The sequence below is a fragment of the Salvelinus namaycush genome, chromosome 23 (genome assembly GCF_016432855.1).
Source record: "Salvelinus namaycush isolate Seneca chromosome 23, SaNama_1.0, whole genome shotgun sequence".
NCBI lineage: Eukaryota > Metazoa > Chordata > Actinopteri > Salmoniformes > Salmonidae > Salvelinus > Salvelinus namaycush.
In genome coordinates this window covers 15,030,383-15,047,118 of record NC_052329.1, presented here as the reverse complement: position 1 = coordinate 15,047,118, position 16,736 = coordinate 15,030,383, and the positions used below count along the sequence as shown (strand labels likewise).

The window sequence follows — 16,736 nt, the reverse complement described above, 5'->3', positions numbered from 1 at the left end:
GGAACACAACCAGGGAATTTTCCTAGAAGCCTGCCCATGTTTCGCTACAGGCAGGTATAAATTGAAAAATCTCAGGAGGAAAAGTTTCAGAGAGGAATTGATGCATGTCTCACCTAACTCAAGGTAAGAGTAAATACTGGGATATTATATAATTGGAATTCGATCGTTTTAAAGAGTTTATGCCACAACACTGAAGGCTATTGAGCACATTTTAACTTAAATTTGTTTAATTAAACTAAATATTCATGTTTGTTTGTTACCAAGGAATTCAAAATGATTTCACTCAAAGCAAAATAGCCTATAAGCACTTACATTTCGATCTAATAGGCTACAAATGTTTAAATTATTTAGATAAATGGCATTTCCATATATGATAATGAACTGCATTTATTTTACAATTATGGAGATGGTGCTTCAAGATGATGAAACCAAAATAGCTCTCCAGACTAAACCAAAGAAGGTACGAATTCAGATTACAGCTGAAATAATATTAGAAAATGTGCTAAAAGCAAGCGACATATGTTAAACCCGTTTCTCCTCTATGTTCATCCCATAGTGGGAAACAAGAGCAAGCAGGTGTCCGTTGTCTATACCTGTGCGTAACGTGAAGGATGGCTCAAGTCTCAATGATATGCTGCACCACCAGGCAGTTAAGGTGCATTTACAGTTTATGATGCTTTGTGTGTGGCGTGGTACCATACCGCAACTTATTTGCTTGGCTTTTTTGCTCAAATTATGAAGCTGCGCCTCAATTTGAGTGTTTTCTATTTCAGTAAAGATTGAACACTATAAAATAAAGCAATACATTTTAATTTAAACGGTCTTATTTTATTTCATATGCAGAACCAACAATGTACATCACAAGTTTGTGAAGGTTCTGTCATGACTCCCAAGGCTCTAATGCGCTGTCCCAAAGATACTCCCCTTGAGATCCTACCTCAGGCGATCGACCTAATCAACCAATACTACAAATCCTTCAAAATGTAAGTAATAGGCCTAAGTGTAATACTTCTCTAAAGACGATGACTATTATTATTCCAAAATTGTTCACCCCAAGTGCAGAATATGTAAAAGACACAGTGTTGCTTAAAATTGCAATATTGTTTAATGCCTTTTAGGCATTTATTGATTCTAGCCTATATTTTCTGTACTTCATTTATGAGCCTTTATAAAGCCTTTTCTGTACAATGTATTCTTAGAGCCTTCATAAATTATGACAGTATGGGAAAATATTTAAGCCACTTAACCTTTATAGCCTATTGTACAAATTTGCTTATAGATCATTTATGAAGCATCTATGTGGGCCTTACAAAAGTTTTGCAATGGGAAAAATGTAAATTCCCTCTATTTTATGATTTGTTTGTTTTCAATGATTTACACATACCCTAATTTAATCCCAAATGCATAGCTCCAAAATTGAACACCACCTTGCCAGATTGGAGGAAGTTGCTATGGAGATAGGTTCCACAGGAACCTATTCGCTGACTATGGACGAATTAGTGTTTGGTGCTCGACAAGCATGGAGGAACGCCCCAAGATGCATCGGCAGGATTCAGTGGTCCAATTTACAAGTAAGAAAACATACTACAAGGCAGAAGATACATTTCCGTTTCTCATTATCTATTAGGAATCAATATCAGTATCTATTATATTCTTGTATGTGTTTTTCATGCATGCACATGGGCATATGTGTAATGTTCTATGTGTAGGTTAGCCTAATGAATGATGAGGATGAGTATTGGTAAAGTGGGACACTTTATGAAAATATGCTTTCTGGAACACCTTACAGAATCATCCCATTGTCTTAACCCCCAACATGATACCATTCTAAATAGCTTAAGAACTCCACTACACTGCACTACCGTTCCATTAAAATAACATCAAATTGATCAGAAATACAGTGTAGACATTGTTAATGTTGTAAATGACTATTGTAGTTGTAAACGGCTGATTTTTAATGGAATATCTACATAGGCTTACAGAGGCCCATTATCAGCAACCATCACTCTTGTGTTCCAATGGCAAGTTGTGTTAGCTAATCCAAGTTTATCATTTTAAAAGGCTAATTGATCATTAGAAAACCCTTTTGCAATTATGTTAGCACAGCTGAAAACTGATTAAAGAAGCAATACAACTGGCCTTCTTTAGACTTGTTGCGTATCTGGAGCATCAGCATTTGTGGGTTCGATTACAGGCTCAAAATGGCCAGAAACAAATAACTTTCTTCTGAAACTCATCAGTCTATTCTTGTTATGAGAAATGAAGGCTATTCCATGCGAGAAATTAACTGAACCAAGAAACTGAAGATCTCGTACAACGCTGTGTACTACTCCCTTCACAGAACAGCGCAAACGGGCTCTAACCAGAATAGAAAAGAGAGTGGGAGGCCCCGGTGCACAACTGAGCAAGAGGACAAGTACATTACAGTGTCTAGTTTGAGAAACAGACGCCTCACAAGTCCTCAACTGGCAGCTTCATTAAATAGTACCTGCAAAACACCAGTCTCAACATCAACAGTGAAGAGGCGACTCCGGGATGCTGGCCTTCTAGGCAGAGTTGCAAAGAAAACGCCATATCTCAGACTGGCCAATAAAAGGAAAAGATTAAGATGGGCAAAAGAACACAGACACTGGACAGAGGAAGACTGGAAAAAAGTGTTATGGACAGACAAATCTAAGTTTGAGGTGTTTGGATCACAAAGAAGAATATTCGTGAGACGCAGAAAAAATGAAAAGATGCTGGAGGAGTGCTTGACGCCATCTGTCAAGCATGGTGGAGGCCATGTGATGGTCTGGGGGTGCTTTGGTGGTGGTAAAGTGGGAGATTTGCACAGGGTAAAAGGGATCTTGAAGAAGGAAGGCTATCACTCCATTTTGCAACGCCTTGCCATACCTTGTGGACGGCACTTAATTGGAGCCAATTTCCTCCTACAACAGGACAATGACCCAAAGCACAGCTCCAAACCATGCAAGAACTATTTAGGGAAGAAGCAGTCAGCTGGTATTCTGTCTATAATGGAGTGGCCAGCACAATCACCGGATCTCAACCCTATTGAGCTGTTGTGGGAGCAACTTGACCATATGGTAAGTAAGAAGTGCCCATCAAGCAGAATCCAACTTGTGGGAGGTGCTTCAGGAAGCATGGGGTGAAATCTCTTCAGATTACCTCAACAAATTGACAACTAGAATGCCAAAGGTCTGCAAGGCTGTAATTGCTGCAAATGGAGGATTCTTTGACGATAGCAAAGTTTGAAGGACAATTATTATTTCAATTAAAAATCATTATTTAGAACCTTGTCAATATCTTGACTATATTTCCTATTCATTTTGCAACTCATATCGTGTATGTTTCATGGAAAACAAGGACATTTCTGAGTGACCCCAAACTTTTGAACGGTAGTGTATGTGCATGCAAAGAGCAAACAACAAGCTGCACAAGAACTCACTACTGTAATGGTCCAGGTTACAAAGTGGTTCAGTGACTCATGTTCGCGTCTCAATGTTAAAAATCCAGTCTGCATGTTCCTCACAAAGAGGGCAACTGATGCCACTGAGCCAGATGTCTATGTGTCAGGGGAGAAGCTCCAGCTGGTATCCGATTTTAAGTACCTTGGCATCATACTTGACTCAAACCTCTCTTTTAAAAAGCAGGTGAAAAAGGTAACTCAAATAACCAAATTCAACCTAGCTAATTTCCGATATATACGAAATTGTTTGACTACAGAGGAAGCAAAACTGTACTTCAAATCTATGATACTCCCCCACTTAACATACTGCTTGACTAGTTGGGCCCAAGCTTGCTGTACAACATTAAAGCCCATTCAGTCTGTCTACAAACAGGCTCTCAGGGTGCTTGATTGGAAGCCCAATTAGCCATCATCACTGTTGCATCCTCAGGAAGCATGAGCTCCTGAGTTGGAAAAATCTTGTGCAATACACCGACGCATGTCTTGTATTCAAGATCCTAAATGGCCTGGCTCCCCCTCCACTCAGTACTTTTGTTAAACAGAAAACCCAAACCTATGGCAGCAGATCTACAAGGTCTGCTATGAGAGGTGACTGTATAGTTCCCTTAAGGAAAAGCACCTTTAGTCAATCTGCTTTCTCTGTGAGAGCTTCCCATGACTAGAGGCCAATCAGACTAGTGAAAATTTCCCTAGCTGTGTATTACCGCTTTCAAATCAAATCAAATCAAACTTTATTTGTCACATGCGCCGAATACAACAAGTGTAGACTTTACCGTGAAATGCTTACTTAAAAGCCCTTAACCGACAGTGCAGTTCAAGAAGAGTTAAGAACATTTTTACCAAGTAAACTAAAATGAAAAGTAATAATAAAAAGTAACACAACAGGAATAACAATATCGAGGCTATATACAGGGTGCACCGGTACCGAGTCAGTGTGCGGGGTTACAGGCTAGTTGAGGTAATCTGTACATGTAGGTGGGAGTGAAGTGACTATGCTTAGATGACAAACAAACAGCGAGTAGCAGCAGGGTACAAAAGGGGGGGGTCAATGTAAATTGTTCGGTGGCGATTTTATTAATTTGTTTAGCAGTCTTATGGCTTGGGGGTAGAAGCTGTTGAGGAGCCTTTTGGTCCTAGACTTGGCGCTCTGGTATCGCTTGCCGTGCGGTAGCAAAGAAAAAAGTCTATAACTTGGGTGACAGGAATCTCTGACAATTTTATGGGCTTTCCTATGACACCGCCTATTATATAGGTCCTGGATAGCAGGAAGCTTGGCCGCAGTGATGTACTGGGCCGTTCACACTATCCTATGTAGCCTTATGGTTAGATGCCGAGCAGTTGCCATACCAGGCAATGATGCAACCGTCAGGATGCTCTCGATGGTGCAGCTGTTGAACCTTTTGAGGATCTGAGGACCCATGCCATATCTCTTCAGTCTCCTGTGGGGGAAAAGGTTTTGTCGTGCCCTCTTCACTACTGTCTTGGTATGTTTGGACCATGGTATAGACCTTGGTATGCCTTCCATGTTGTCTGTAGCTGGTAAAGTGTGGAAACACTTTTATGTATTTTGTTTAGTTGCTTTTTGCGTGCTACGTGTTACTTGTTCTATGTTGCTCTGCGTGTGCTCACTGCTCATTGATTGTCTGTATTGTTATTGTAATTGTTTTTAATAACCTGCCCAGGGACTGCAGTTGAAAATTAGCCCTCTGGCTAAAACCGGCACTTTTAACTGAAACGTTAATTAATGTCCACTGTGACTGTAAAAATAAAATAAACTCAAACTCAAACTGCAATCCACTTTAATGACTGGACATTGTTCCACGTAATGGAAACAGATTATAATGTTAGAATACATGAACTTAATGCTCAAATTAACTGGTGTTACCTAAACTATAAAACCCAGCAACAGTAATCAGAAACTGTCAAAGAACGTGTCCAATCCAACTATTCAGACCTCTGCTTCAAATGTCCCACTGCGTCCCTTACAGCCCGATGTAGCCCAGGGAGCACGACTCGCTTTCTCCAGCGGACTAAAACATGGCATTAGTAGTTTATCTAAAAACCACCAATAACTAATAACATATTCAATAAAAATTATTAGAAGGCATTGTTTTCATTCCAGTCTACCCAAACAATATAACACAGGATGGATGGCTCTTCTTCAAACACAAATTGTCCTGAGACCACATTTTTTCTGTAGATACTGGCAAATTGGGACACCTTGATAGTCAAAGTGGGACACTTCATTCTTTATTGTAAAGAAGGATAAATTAGAGTATATGAGAAATTTCTATATTTTTATAATAAACTTCAATTATTCATACAAATGAAATGTATTAAAACATTCTTTATGTAATTTTGTGGAACATTAAAGTGGCAATATGTAACTTTTTGGGCAACCCGACCAAATTCACATAGAAATGTGAGTTATAGATCCATCATTCTACCTGAAAGCAAGTCTAAGAAGTGGTAGATCTGTTCTATGTGTGCTATTGTAATGTTTCCAGTTCTTTTTTTGTCTTTTACTTTCGGTTTTGTACACCAGCTTCAAACTACACTCTAGTGGACATTTTGTAGAATGAAACCATTAAGACCTCACCCCTCAAACATGTTAATGACTGTTTTATTTTCACCAGCGTCAGTAAAATACACTTTTTTTAGTCATCATATTAGCTGTATGGTTATGAATATAGCTAGCTGGATTTTTTATGTTGGTGAGGTAATATCTTTCCAAGTAAAATGCAGCAATGATAGCTTTTGCTTGCAAGCTAGATGATAGCAGATTTGAGGAAAATGTAATTGAACATTTGATCCTATTTAGAAAATTGATTTCTGTTAAGAAAACAACATGTATTTCATAATCCCCCGGGGGAAAGAACTGCCTTAAAATGGCCTAGAGTGTCCCAGTTTGACAGTAACAGGGTGTCCCAGTTTGGCAGTAAGCAAATATTCTATAAAGGTGAGTAGTAAAATAACCATTTACAGTAATTTTGATTTTGATTTACATTTACAAAATATGTTGTAATGAAAAGCTGAATATCCTTTCTTAATTTTTTATAAGCTTAACATTATTTATCTCAGAATCCTATGTCATTTTACTTACCATTATGACTTTAGAGACATGTCATTACACGGGATGCCACGCCCACAATGACGTCACGCCCATTGAATACATTTTTTATCATCACATACTTCCTCACTAACACACAGGCATTGCTTTTTTGTTATGTTATTGTACACATATAAAGCTTTGCTAGGTGTCCCACTTAACCAATACTCACCAACATGTTTCTTGGATTGTTCTGCAGGTGTTTGATGCCAGAAAGTGCAAGACTACTCAGGATATGTTCAAGTCTCTGTGCGAACACTTACAGTTTGCCACAAATGGAGGAAGCCTAAGGTAAACAAAGAGTTGGGACAAAGAGCAGGGACTAGTTTCAATCCAAACATCTGCGTTATAGCGCGATTGAAACTATAAGGTCATTTTCAATTGAGAGATCATATGCAGTGTTTACGTGAATGCAGTCTCTGCGAATGCGGGAAGATTGCCTTTCGATTTAAATCACGCTTCGACACAGATTGAATCTAGGCCTAGGTGACCAACAGCCCTACTTTCTGAGGTAGCCTAACTACTGCAGCATTCTTTGTGAAACAGGAAAGGATAGAGAAGTATGAGGTAATGAGGCAGAGGGCAGAAAACACTGAGTAAGGATCAACCCTGTATGAAGTTAGAAATGTGTAAAATGTAAACTACAGATTTGTCCCACTAACTGTAAATCACTCACTAACTGTTAGTCGCTCTGGATAACAACGTCTGCTAAAATACTAAAATGTAAATGCACCAATGTAAAAGTAATTCTACTAATACTCCTGTCTCATGCGTTATTTATTGCACTTGACTTGGACCTTCAACCCTTTACTCCGTGAGAACAATACTGTAGGTCAGGGATCCACAATTACATTCAGCTATAGGCCGATTTTTCCTTGAAGGGATGGTCGGGGGCCGGAACATAGTTATAAATAGTTTGTACACTGCATATTGATCTGTGTGAATGCAATGTTGTTGTTCTAAAATGGGGATTGCTAAACAATGTGTTGGAACCTAACCAGATTAAATTAGACATACCTCAGGTGATGTGCTCCATCATAAAGGGGAGGGGGGCAGGGTTTTGGGCATTTCGCCCATCCAGCCTGGGGATGAAGTTGGTATGGTCATGCAAATGATGTTACTGATCTGGTTGGCCTGTTCATGCTACTGATCTGATTATTGATAGACCATTATCTTGGCCAGGTTGCAGTTATAAATGAGAACTTGTTCTCAACTAGCCTACCTGGTTATATAAAAGTTAAATTAAATAAATCAAAAAGACCAAACAACTGAAACACCCGTCTATAAGAAATCTTTTACAGTCTAAATGTAATTTTAATGGTAAAATTCTTGAATGGAAAATTCTCTTAACATTAATGAATAACTTAAAATTAATATAACTTAAATATACATTAGCCTCTTCAATTAAAATAAATTAACATTATCATCTATAGAATGATATAACAAATAAAATAATAAAATCATCAGCCAATTTTTCTAACTAAGTATACATACCAACTAGAAAATAGGCAGCTGTAAAAGTGGAAATGGAAAACAAAATGGAAATGAAAATGGCCTGAAGGTGGCGCTAGAGGAAAGGTCAGGTAGTCACTAAATCAATAGGTTTCTTCCACTTGGTCTTGATTGTGCACAACAAATTTTATGGCAATCCAGCCATTGCTTTGAAATATATATTGTTCTCAGTCTGTGGGCATCATGTGTGTAGTGACCCAATATCCATAGCCATGACATTTAACAGTTATCACTGGCCCTTGCTCAGCCTTACTCACCAAGAGCCCAGCGCCGAGCCTTCTTGCTAGCAAAGTCACGGATCAAGTCTTTGAAGTCCAGCTTTCTAGCTAACTGACTTTCAATGGACAGCATGGCAAGACTGCAAAGCCTGTCCTGGGACATAGTGGACCTCAAATAGTTTTTTATCAGTTTTAGCTTACTGAAAGCTCTCGCGTCACCAGCAACAGTCACAGGCAGTGTGCAAAATATATGTAAAGCAATGCACACTTCTCCAAAAATGCTTTGCAGCTGCATCTTACAAATTGCATTCAGGAGACCAAGAGGGGACAAGTTAGGGGGGAAAGTGGCAGCATATACAGTGTTCAGGTGTCTTACTTCATTTTGAAACTCAGGTGAAAGATCTCTGGAATACTTCATGATCAGTGGTTGGCACACAGAAGGGACTTTATCCTCACTAATCTGCCCAACTTTCAGAACAGCAGAAAAGTATTCTACAATTTCTGCAGTGGTGTGGAACTTAGTGTCCAATTCACTTATGATGTTGTCCATAGCAGTAAAAAACACTGTGTTCTGAAACACCGTTGCTGCACTGTCCTGAGCTGTCTCTTGAGAGGTTTCATCATGGAATCTCTTCCTTTTCCTCTGGCGGCTGTGTTCCTTGCTAAATTGAGGTGCAACACCCATTTGCATAGCAATCAGTGTTGCCTCAGACTGGAGAGACTCCCATCCATCTCTAAGAGCCTGCATCTCTTCCATTTTTCCTGACTGGAGAATCACATTACTGTTTCAATGCATTGCAGTACCTGCAATTATGCCAACTGACATGTCATTCAACACAATGCTGCTCACCTCCTTCTTCCGTTGGGAGTAGGGCTGGTTCAGGGATATGGGGATGGGGAGACAAGGCTGCTGAGCCTGAAGCTGCATCTGTTGGGCCTGGCACCAGGCAGGGGGAGGGACAACTGATTTATTATGAATAGCTTGCTAAACGTTTGCCTGCATTGATTAAATGTTGGCTAAAAGAGGAGCGAAATGTAAACACTACAGCCTATTTCACTATGGACTAAGCTATCAGGTTAATTTCCACCACTCACGGACTACACCCACCTTCCTTTGTGAAAAATTGGGTGACATACTGTCGCCCTTTCTTTTCTCTCTCCTGTCTTTCTTTTCTTTCTTTTCGTTTTGGAGGGGGGGGGGGGGGGGGGCAATACAGAGGCTCTCTGGATGTTTACTTTTTGCCAAAAACAAGAAAAGAAAAAGAAACCGTTACTTTTATTAGTACATTGTAAGTAAAATAATATATTAATGATGATAGGTTAATAATGTAATATTGAAAAAAATGTACCTAATGTTCTAATCCTTTTTAGGGCCCCTGTCAGTCACAGGCCCTTAGACACCCCCCCCCCCCCCCCCCCCATACGGGGGAGAAGCATATTGCGTATGTTTTTAAATTAAAATCACTTTGAGCTGATTTCCTAGATTTTAGTATTTTATGTCAACAACTAAATTATTAGGCAATTTGTTATTTTTTTTCTCTGGAAATAAAATTGCCAAAGGGCCGCCTATTGGGGAATCCTGCTGTAGGACATTCACTCTGTTATGGGCCAGTTTCACAAGCTCCTTCCATGAGTATTTCAGTTTGTCTGTTATTACATATCTTATTCTTTCTTGTGTCTTATTTATTTCAGGTCTGCGATTACCGTCTTCCCTCTGAGAAAGGGAGACATGCAAGATTTCCGGGTGTGGAACAGCCAGTTGGTGAAGTATGCAGGTTACCAGATGCCTGATGGCAGTATCCAGGGAGACCCATCCAGTGTAGAATTCACTGAGGTACTATATAAAGTAGCTATAGCCACCAGGATCCACCCAGCTATTTCAATAACACGCATTCAAACAGGCTCACATACTGTATGTGCTTGTTTGAAAATATACATTTTTAAAGTTGCTGTTACTTTTGTGCTGTGTTCTTAAAGATCTGTATCCAGCTTGGATGGAAACCTCAGTACGGCCTCTTCGATGTATTGCCACTAGTCCTGCAGGTCAACGGGGAGGACCCAGACCTTTATGAAATCCCTCCACACCTGATCCTGGAGGTTCCCATGGAACACCCTCAGTGAGTGACATACTAGATTTGCCATTGATTTGATTCATCAGAGACACATAGTATTCAGATCATCAGGCCTCCATAGCCATGGTGATGTTTTTAAGTAGGAGTTATCTAATTAAATCAATGTTTTATGTAGCTGCCTGGGTAAAATCAAACCATTGCCCCCAGTCGCTCAAGAGCTTGAACTATAAAAAAGGTTTTAAAGTCCTCCGTCTGGAGCTCTTGAGGAACAGAGCTGAATAGGAGAGAGTGAAGAGCTCTATAGAACTTAACTACGCAGCACATTCCTTTATCCAAATAGTTTCCCAAAGCCAGGTCTAGGAGGGCCCAATGACCTGTAGCCTTTTCTTTTATTTAAATGTCTAACCACTCCAAAGTGGTCCTTCATTCGTTTCACTGGACACAATACTGAGTTGAGTCAAGTGTTTCAAGCACCTTTGGTAGAGTGAGCACGTCAACTGTGTGTGTGCGTAACTCATTCTGTATGAAAAAGGTGTCACATTGAGGACTGAATGATTCACTATAGAAACTAATCACATCTATGCTAGTGGTGGTGTTTTTGGGCATGCTCTTTTATATATTATTATCAGATATATTGTGTTGATCTTTCCTCATTAGGTATAAGTGGTTCCAAGACCTTGGACTGAAGTGGTATGCTGTGCCTGCGGTGTCCAACATGCTGCTGGAGATTGGTGGACTTGAATTCACAGCCTGTCCCTTTAATGGCTGGTACATGGGCACTGAAATTGGTGTGAGGGATTTCTGTGACTATCAGCGTTATAACGTCTTGGAGGTAAGGCTCACTTTCACAGGTACTCACCATGGCTACAGCACAGGGTCGTGCTCAGCAGGAGTAGGGCATGTTTTGAAATGGAGGAGGAAACCTCGTTTGGAATAACCAAAAACATAATTTTCTGTTTAATTTCTTTTTCTTGTTTCATACCTCTGCAACACAACCCTGGCTGACTTGATAATGATGCAATGATTGTAGATGTTTTGGCTTCCTGTCCGTACAGGAAGTTGGTCGCAGGATGGGCCTGGAGACACACAAGCTGTCCTCACTGTGGAAGGACCAGGCCTTGGTGACCATCAATGTTGCAGTCATATACAGTTTCCAGGTAACCTATGGTTTTCATGTATACAGGACCAATCCAAAGGCATGTTTTTCCCAGTAGATATCCCAAGTTATGTTGCTGTTGTTGTGTTGTTGTTATGTTACATAATTTGTTTTTTTAATACCTACAATTTAAAATAAGATACTTCCATCCCATAATATTTAGCCAGAGGATGCTACAACTGTTCAGCCATCAACTGGAGTTTTCCTTGAGATAAATGTACTCCTGTTGTCTCATTACTGTACGCTGTAGAAGAACAAGGTGACCATCACAGACCACCACTCTGCAGCCGAGTCCTTTATGAAGCACATGGAGACAGAGTTCCGGCTGCGTGGCGGCTGCCTGGCTGGTTCCTCCCATGTCTGGCTCCCTCACCCCCGTCTTCCACCAGGAGATGGTCAACTACATCCTCTCTCCCTTCTTCTACTACCAGGTAGATACTGAGACACCATCTTGTACTGTGCATAGTATATAGGTTATGTCATTCAACTGGTTAAGCTCCACCAGGGCAACAGGGCAGTTGCTGAATGATCATCTGTAACTGTTGTTGTTGTTGTTGTTTGAAGCCTGACCCCTGGACGACCCATGTCTGGAAAAATGGGGAGAAGTGCCTGAGGAAGCAACAGATCAGCTTCAAAGCGGTGGCCAGGTAATCTTACATGGACTATGACACCCATATCTTTAATGCTTTATGAACACAGTCATGATGCGTTATAAATTAGAATGCAGTCCTAATCATATTATTGACATAGCTATAAATGCACATAATGGTTGAGGTTGAGCTAAACCATGCTCATAATGCATTACAAAGTATTATCATTCATGGCTGGTTCCCTCCTGTAGGGCGGCGCTCTTTTCTTCAACCCTTATGAGCAGAGTGCTGGCTAACAGGGTGCGTTGCACTGTCCTGTACGCTACTGAAACAGGGAAATCACAGACATTGGCCCAGAGACTGAACTCCATGCTAAACTGTGCCTTCAACTGCAGGGTAGGAGATCCATCTCATCTCTATGAAGGATGATAGGGGGCCTACTGCCTCAGGCTAATATGCTTCAGGGCATTTGTGTGTGTTAAGCACTGTGAATCAATGTAAAACTCTAGTTTAATTGGAACCTAAATGTATGTGAGGACTATATTGAGCTCATTTAGAGTTCATTTACAGAACAAGCAATGGGGAGTTAGCTAGCTAGTAGATGTGCTTGTACAATGGAAAATCTGTTGATGTCTTAAGTCACTACTGTCCTCAAAATACAGAATTTCACAGAAATTTTACAAAGTTAACTAAAGCTGCTCTGTATATCTTCAAAGTTGCTCTGTATGGAGGACTATAACTTCAGTGACATGGAACAGGAGAGCCTTCTGGTTGTGGTAACAAGCACCTTTGGGAATGGAGACTCCCCTGGAAATGGAGAGGTGTGTTTCTGTATTTTGAAGATATTAACAATAATATTTTCCCCCACATTTATAAAATGTAATGTCTAAATATTCACCACATGTTAATATTTATTTCTCTAGAGTTTCAAGAAGCAGCTTTTCTCCTTGCAGTATCTCAGGAACAAGTTAAGGTAAGTAGTATCTCAAGCATTTCTCTCTGCATTGCCCTCTCCGTACTGTGCTGTACATGTACATTAGTGGAGGTTGCTGAGGGGAGCTCATAATATTGTCTGGAACGGAGCGAATGGAATGGCATCCAACACATGGAAACCATGTATTTGATACCATTCCACTGATTCTGCTCCAGCCATTACCACAAGCCCGTCCTCCCCAATTAGGTGCTACCAACCTCCTGTGATGTACATGTCTTTAAGATGTACTAATTTGATGAAGTGGCGGCTTGACTACAGTCTCTGTCACCTCTCTTTGGTTTTGAAACTGGTCATATCTCCCCTCTCCTCCCCCAGGTACTGTGTGTTTGGACTGGGCTCGAGGATGTACCCACAGTTCTGTGCGTTCGCCCATGCCGTGGATGCCAAGCTGGAGGAGCTGGGGGCAGAGCGGGTGACGCCCACTGGAGAGGGGGATGAACTGAACGGACAGGAGGAGGCCTTCTCTGCCTGGGCTCTCACCGCTCTCAAGGTAGGCAGACAAGGAAGGATGGCTCTCTGGCTTAAAAGTGGATCTTAGCTACGTGTTGACGATCATTTTTGCAGTGTATATATGTGTATTTATAATATACATATTAACATACTCCTGGTGTGTGAACTATATGCTCAAGTAACATTACAAAAAAGACCTGTTATGATCTTTAATCTCATAAGCATTTGCATATCATATTGATCTACATAGTGTATTTAATAATTGAGCCTAAGCACGCTTTCTCTGCTTCCAGGATGCCTATAAGGAGTTCAACATCCAGGGACAGCTGAGTCTGCAGCTCCCTGGGGCAGAGCGACTCTGCGAGGCCTGGGACCCTCTGAGATACCGCGTAGCACTGGAGAGCTGCTCCCAGGACCACATCACAGGTACTACACCTGGGCCAGGGGATGGACATTTGACAAGGGACTGGTGTAGCACTATAAAGCATTATAAACTAATCTTGTATTTCAGTCAGCCAGTTGTACGTGATGATTTTCACTGTCCTCTCTTTCGCAGCACTTTCAGCCATTCACTCTAAAACTGTCTTCCCCATGAAACTGAAGAGGAGACAGAATCTACAGAGCCCCCATTCAAGGTTAATTTCTTGTCATCTGCCACACAATTTTTTTTACCCACTAGCATTGTTATTGTTGCAATACTTTTAACATTTTTGACAGGACTCAATTTTGACAGGGTTTAATTCAGCATTGTCATTCTTGTTTCTAGCCGGTCCACCATTCTGGTGGAGCTGGAGAGGGAGACAAGTGCAGAGGTCATGAACTTTGCTCCAGGAGACCATGTTGGTGTTTTCCCAGGGAATCTCCCTCAACTGGTGGCTGGAATCCTAAAGTTCCTTCCCCATACACCCCCAACCAACCAGTGCCTACGACTGGAATACCGCGCTGACTCCTGCCTTGGTAAAACACTATTCAGTAATAATGGTGCTGATTGAGGTAACCACGGTAAAATCCGATTTTTTTTTTAGGAAGACATCATCTTCAAAAAATGGACACTGTTAAAATGACTCTGCATTTCTATTTCCCAACAGATGATGAGAAAAACTGGCAGACTGTCAGACGCATCCCAGCATGCCCTTTGTCTCAGGCGCTCACCTACTTCCTGGATGTGACCACGCACCCCCGTGTCAGAACCTCCTCCACAAGCTCTCTCAGCTGGCAAGACAGGAGGGGCACTGCCAGCGTCTGCTGACCTTGGCAAAGGTAACTTCTGTTTGTCTCAAGGACTACTGTAGTGTTCATTATTGTCTCTTGAAATAAAAATGAGATAAATCATGAAAGAAAAGCCTTTAACCTACCACCCTTTGGAATTGTATAGAATTGAAGAAAATACTATGTTTCATACATATAACCATGCACTTTCCAAAAAATAATATAAACAGATATTTTTCTCGTTATTTAGCTTCTGTCTTAATTTGCCGTCAGGACTCTCAGGAGTACACGACCTGGAAGATGTTCCGTGTTCCCAACTTCCTGGAAGTCCTGGAGGAGTTCCCGTCTTTAGAACCCTCTGCAGCCTTCCTCCTCAGCGAGCTGCCCCTGCTCAAGCCCCGCCTCTACTCCATCAGCTCCTCCCCTCAGCTCCACCCCAATGAGCTACATCTCACTCTGACAGTGCTCAACTATCACACACAAGGTATGGGACATTAGATTTTACATTTTGGTCACTTAGCAAACATTCTTATCCAAGGTACAGGACAGGGCGACTCAACTTAGAAATTACAATACATCAGTTATCAAATGCTTTGAAAGGAGTTTGAACTGCTATCTCTTGGCTGTGAAAGTAACTGTACTGTATTTTTCTGTACTACCGATAGATGGACAGGGTCCTCTTCACCACGGGGTCTGCAGCACCTGGCTGGATACCATTAAGAAAGGAGACCTGGTACCATGTTTCATCTACAGGTATAGAACGTACTGTAACATACTGTATGTCAGTAGGCTGGTACATTCTCCAATTGTACCAAATGCTTGGTTGTAGCCTATCCCCAGTATAATTGATTGAGATTATTATTTCAAGTGAAGCTAACTGATTGTGTTATTGTTTACAGTTCAGGTGGGTTCCACCTCCCAGCAGAGCCCAGCACTCCAGTCATTCTGGTGGGGGCTGGCAGTGGCATTGCGCCCTTCCGAAGCTTCTGGCAACAACGGCTACATGACATGAAACACCCAGGTAGTGTGTGTGTGTGTCTGTATGTCTGTTTGTGTGTCTGTTGATACAAAATCTCTGACCTTAAGGGCTATGGTTTTGTCTTGGCAGGGTTCTCTGGAAGTCCTATGAGCCTGGTGTTTGGCTGCCAGAGTTTGGAGACAGACCATTTATACAAAGAGGAGACACTGGAGATGAGAAGACAAGGGGTCCTGAAGAGTGTTACAACCACATATTCCCGCCAGCCAGGTCACCCAAAGGTACTGTTGCATTGTCATTTGGAAAGAAATAATGTACTGAGTGAGCACTTGAAAAGCTTGATTGAATCTGATTGGCTTGAGATTCAAGTGAAGATTGAAGCGTAGCATTTTTCCTATCTCCCTGTACTGTGCCTCCTATTCCTAACCTTTGACCTCTGTGTGTCAGCAGATCTATGTCCAGGATGTCCTGAGGGAGAAGATGGCAGGGGAGGTACTGAGTGTGTTGCACCAGAAGGAGGGTCACTTCTACGTGTGCGGGGGTGTGAACATGGCCCAGGGAGTTACTCTAGCAGTACAGGAGATTCTGAGCAGCCAGCTTGGCATTACCCTCACACAGGCAGGAGAATACCTGGCCCAACTAAAGGTTGGTTCACCTTTCCTCTCAATCACTAATATGAAAACTAATGTGAATGCCATGTATCCTTTTAATCTAGTTCCAATACTGTAGTAAGTGGACATTGTTTTACAATGTTTTTATGATTTGTATTTTTGTTTCTTTATTTGAAGATTCAGAAGAGGTACCATGAGGACATTTTTGGAGCCCAGTTTCAAAAGTGAGGTGATCGGGATGGAGAAAGATCTACACATAGCATGCATTTTCCTCTATGCTTGTGATGCCCTGTTTTTGTTTTTGTTGATAGATTAGGATTGTCACTTTGGAACATGTTTGTAGCTGTTGGTGGTCCCAAACAAACCAGCTAGC

At 41.3% G+C, this 16,736-nt stretch overlaps 1 protein-coding gene across 1 annotated transcript; it reads left to right on the top strand.

The window, feature by feature from the left end:
- Positions 1 to 355: 355 nt before the first annotated feature.
- LOC120018738 (nitric oxide synthase, inducible-like) lies at positions 356 to 16,591 on the top strand. Its single transcript, XM_038961944.1, is given in 27 exon segments — positions 356 to 460; positions 557 to 655; positions 844 to 983; positions 1,409 to 1,571; positions 6,775 to 6,866; positions 9,998 to 10,139; positions 10,283 to 10,422; positions 11,035 to 11,209; positions 11,433 to 11,534; positions 11,784 to 11,872; positions 11,874 to 11,964; positions 12,098 to 12,180; positions 12,375 to 12,519; positions 12,840 to 12,944; positions 13,047 to 13,096; positions 13,433 to 13,607; positions 13,861 to 13,993; positions 14,124 to 14,202; positions 14,334 to 14,524; positions 14,656 to 14,741; positions 14,744 to 14,827; positions 15,050 to 15,260; positions 15,442 to 15,529; positions 15,676 to 15,797; positions 15,885 to 16,033; positions 16,203 to 16,397; positions 16,541 to 16,591. Coding segments are annotated over 27 exon segments (3,285 nt in total).
- Positions 16,592 to 16,736: the final 145 nt, after the last annotated feature.